This window comes from Pteropus alecto, unplaced genomic scaffold (genome assembly GCF_000325575.1).
Source record: "Pteropus alecto unplaced genomic scaffold, ASM32557v1 scaffold210, whole genome shotgun sequence".
NCBI lineage: Eukaryota > Metazoa > Chordata > Mammalia > Chiroptera > Pteropodidae > Pteropus > Pteropus alecto.
Window position 1 is genome coordinate 3945680 of NW_006431288.1, and position 2545 is coordinate 3948224.

At 39.1% G+C, this 2545-nt stretch overlaps 1 protein-coding gene across 2 annotated transcripts in view; it reads right to left on the reverse strand.

The window, feature by feature from the left end:
• Positions 1-1905: 1905 nt before the first annotated feature.
• The window catches only part of NCAPD3 (non-SMC condensin II complex subunit D3), a 54333-nt gene continuing 53693 nt past the window's right edge, over positions 1906-2545 (reverse strand). For both annotated transcript variants that reach the window (XM_006905794.3, XM_015597591.2), the window contains one exon: positions 1906-2538. In XM_006905794.3, coding sequence (XP_006905856.1) covers positions 2430-2538 — 109 coding nt within the window. In that variant the 3' untranslated portion in view covers positions 1906-2429. The remainder of the gene's footprint in view (positions 2539-2545) is intronic.

Here is a 2545-nt window from a genome sequence, read left to right on the forward strand (position 1 = left end):
AAACAAAGCAGCTACTCCGTTTGGTTTTTAAGTTCATTTTACTTATGTAGTTCATAAGACTGTCTGGGGCCAAAGGCAGTTTTGAAATAAGATCTGTTAACTATAATATTTTTAAAAGAAAATGAATTCCACTATTCCTCTTTGCCATTAAGAAAGCACCGAGACACTGCAGGTTCTGTCTCACTTCACAGTGAACCGTATGTGGTGGCAGCTAGGCCAGCCTTTTGAAGACTGTCATGTAGTGCAGGCAGGGCAGAAGCCTGACGGTAAGGAAAGAATGCCTGAATCAAAGGCAGTTTTCCAATTTCGATTCTAAAATTTTCATCCACCTAAGACACTGCTCACTTTGTGGGGGACTTTAGAAACATTATCCAGAAACCTTTGTTCTTCAAGAGCAGATGACCTTAGCCTCAGATACATTGCTCTGTTAACTCACGATGTGAAGCGGTTTGAAGCGAAGAGCTGCTCAGAGGAATGCCTTCAATTCCATGGTGTGCTTAGAGGAAGGTTTTTATGTAGAAGGATATGGTCATCTTGGGATTAAACTTTCAGTGTCTTAATTTTTTATACTTTGAGGGTATTTTTTTTTTAATTAAATACTTGAGACAAGTTGACTTTTTTTTTTTTTTTTTAAAGTTAGATGAGCTACTTTGCCATGGGCTACATGACAGAGGCAGTTGGCAGTTCTTCATAATTGCTTAATGGTACCTATCTTCTTTTGCATTTGTCTTGAATGCTTAGAGTTAAGATTCCTTTCATCTTCACCTCCTCTTGGTAGGAAGGGATAGCGTCTCCCTTCTCTAATTGTTGGGGATCAACACCAGCTTCCATCTTGGTTGTCACAGTGACAGAGTAGCCTTCTTGCCTCCCTTCTTACGCCCTAAAACCTCCCACTCTAGTGCCATATGAACAGGGTCTGACAGAGAAGAGAGAAGTGAAATGTAGAGTCTGGGAAGTAGTTGTCTAATACTGTAAGAATGTAGACAGAAAAGGAACATTCATGTGTTTTTTCAGATATGAATGTGACTAACGACTCAAGGCTTATACAGGGCTGTTGTGGCCTTTGGTGTGGCTGTTGCTGTACATAGATGTTACAGACTTGTACTAACACACCCCTAAGTTGATATTTGTTAAACCTCATTTATAAAAGCTTTAAAAAAAATCTACTTTGCCTCATTATTTATTTCTTATTTGCTTTCATGTTGGGTTTACCTGTTCTTCCTAGCAGTTTGTTAGGCAAGTACACTTTAAAAATAGTATGGTCCCAGGTTTAAACAGAGACTGCCACCACCATCTAGTTGGTGATAAGTGTGTTTACTCAAGAGCAGCCCTCTCCCAATGACGTGTCCACACATGTCACAGTTCACATATGGGAAAGCTGTGGGGTGTGAATCACAATGACATTCCACTCTTCAAATCCAACTACCATGTTTATCTTAAAAACACACTGACATAGCAACCCTACACTTTTGCTTTTGTAGTACTGGGATTAAAAAATGAACCATTTCCTTCTGGTCATTTTTGGACAAAACATATACATCAACAGAAGAGACTATAAAGTTATTCCCCTTGTGGGAACAGTCCTTAGCAGATGATCAATACAAATCAGTTTTAGTGCCACTTGGGGTAAAAGACTTGAAGCAGTTTTTTTCATAAGCAGGACTATATTTATATACTAAGAGGGATGGTCTGTTAGGAGGTAGACAGCTTCTGTCTGGTGACAAAGGCAGGGGGGCAGATGAACTGAACCTTTATTTAAGACAAACTGAGTCATTTTTTTCCTAAAAGGCTTCTTCCTCAAAGGAAGATTTGGTTTTATTATTCTTACACACTTTATGTAAATTAAAATGACTACCAATAAAAGCCCTGTTCTGAAAACAGAAAAATTCTGTCGACTACTCGAAGGCTGAACTCACGCTTAACCTTTATTAGTCCATTTTAGAAAGCTGTACACTTTTTTAAAAATCTGCAATTCATAAATAAGAATAGAAAAAATATTACAATCGAAATCTTATCATTAGATATGGGAAACTATCTACTATAAGGAATTCAAATCAGCCAATGGAGGCTGGATTTATAGAAAAGAAAGCTGATGGATTGTGTTCCTTCAGGACCAGAATATAGCTTATGAGAATGGACTTGATACTTTCAGTGGAGTAAAGTTATAATATTAAATAGCTAAAGCATTTCCCTGTTTTACAATTTTATACCACATATTCCATAAAGAGAAATTTAGAAGATCGCCAGGTACACAGGTGAACAGTTAGTGCTGGAATCCTGGGACAAGCTCTGGTATTACATAATGAGAGCATCCCTGGGAATGAGGGGAGCAATATGTGTCTGCCTTTTACATGCAGAAGAGTGTCCTCCTGCACTCCTGCCTTCTCCAACACTCTGGAATGCAATGCTCCAGAATGCAATGTACTCTTTTAGTTGGCTGTTTTCAGAGGGGCCTTTCGGAGCGACCTCCTACTGGGGGTTGGGTTGTCTTTATTTCTGGCTGGGGACTTCACATTCCACTGCTGAGGCTGTGGAGGCCTAGGGA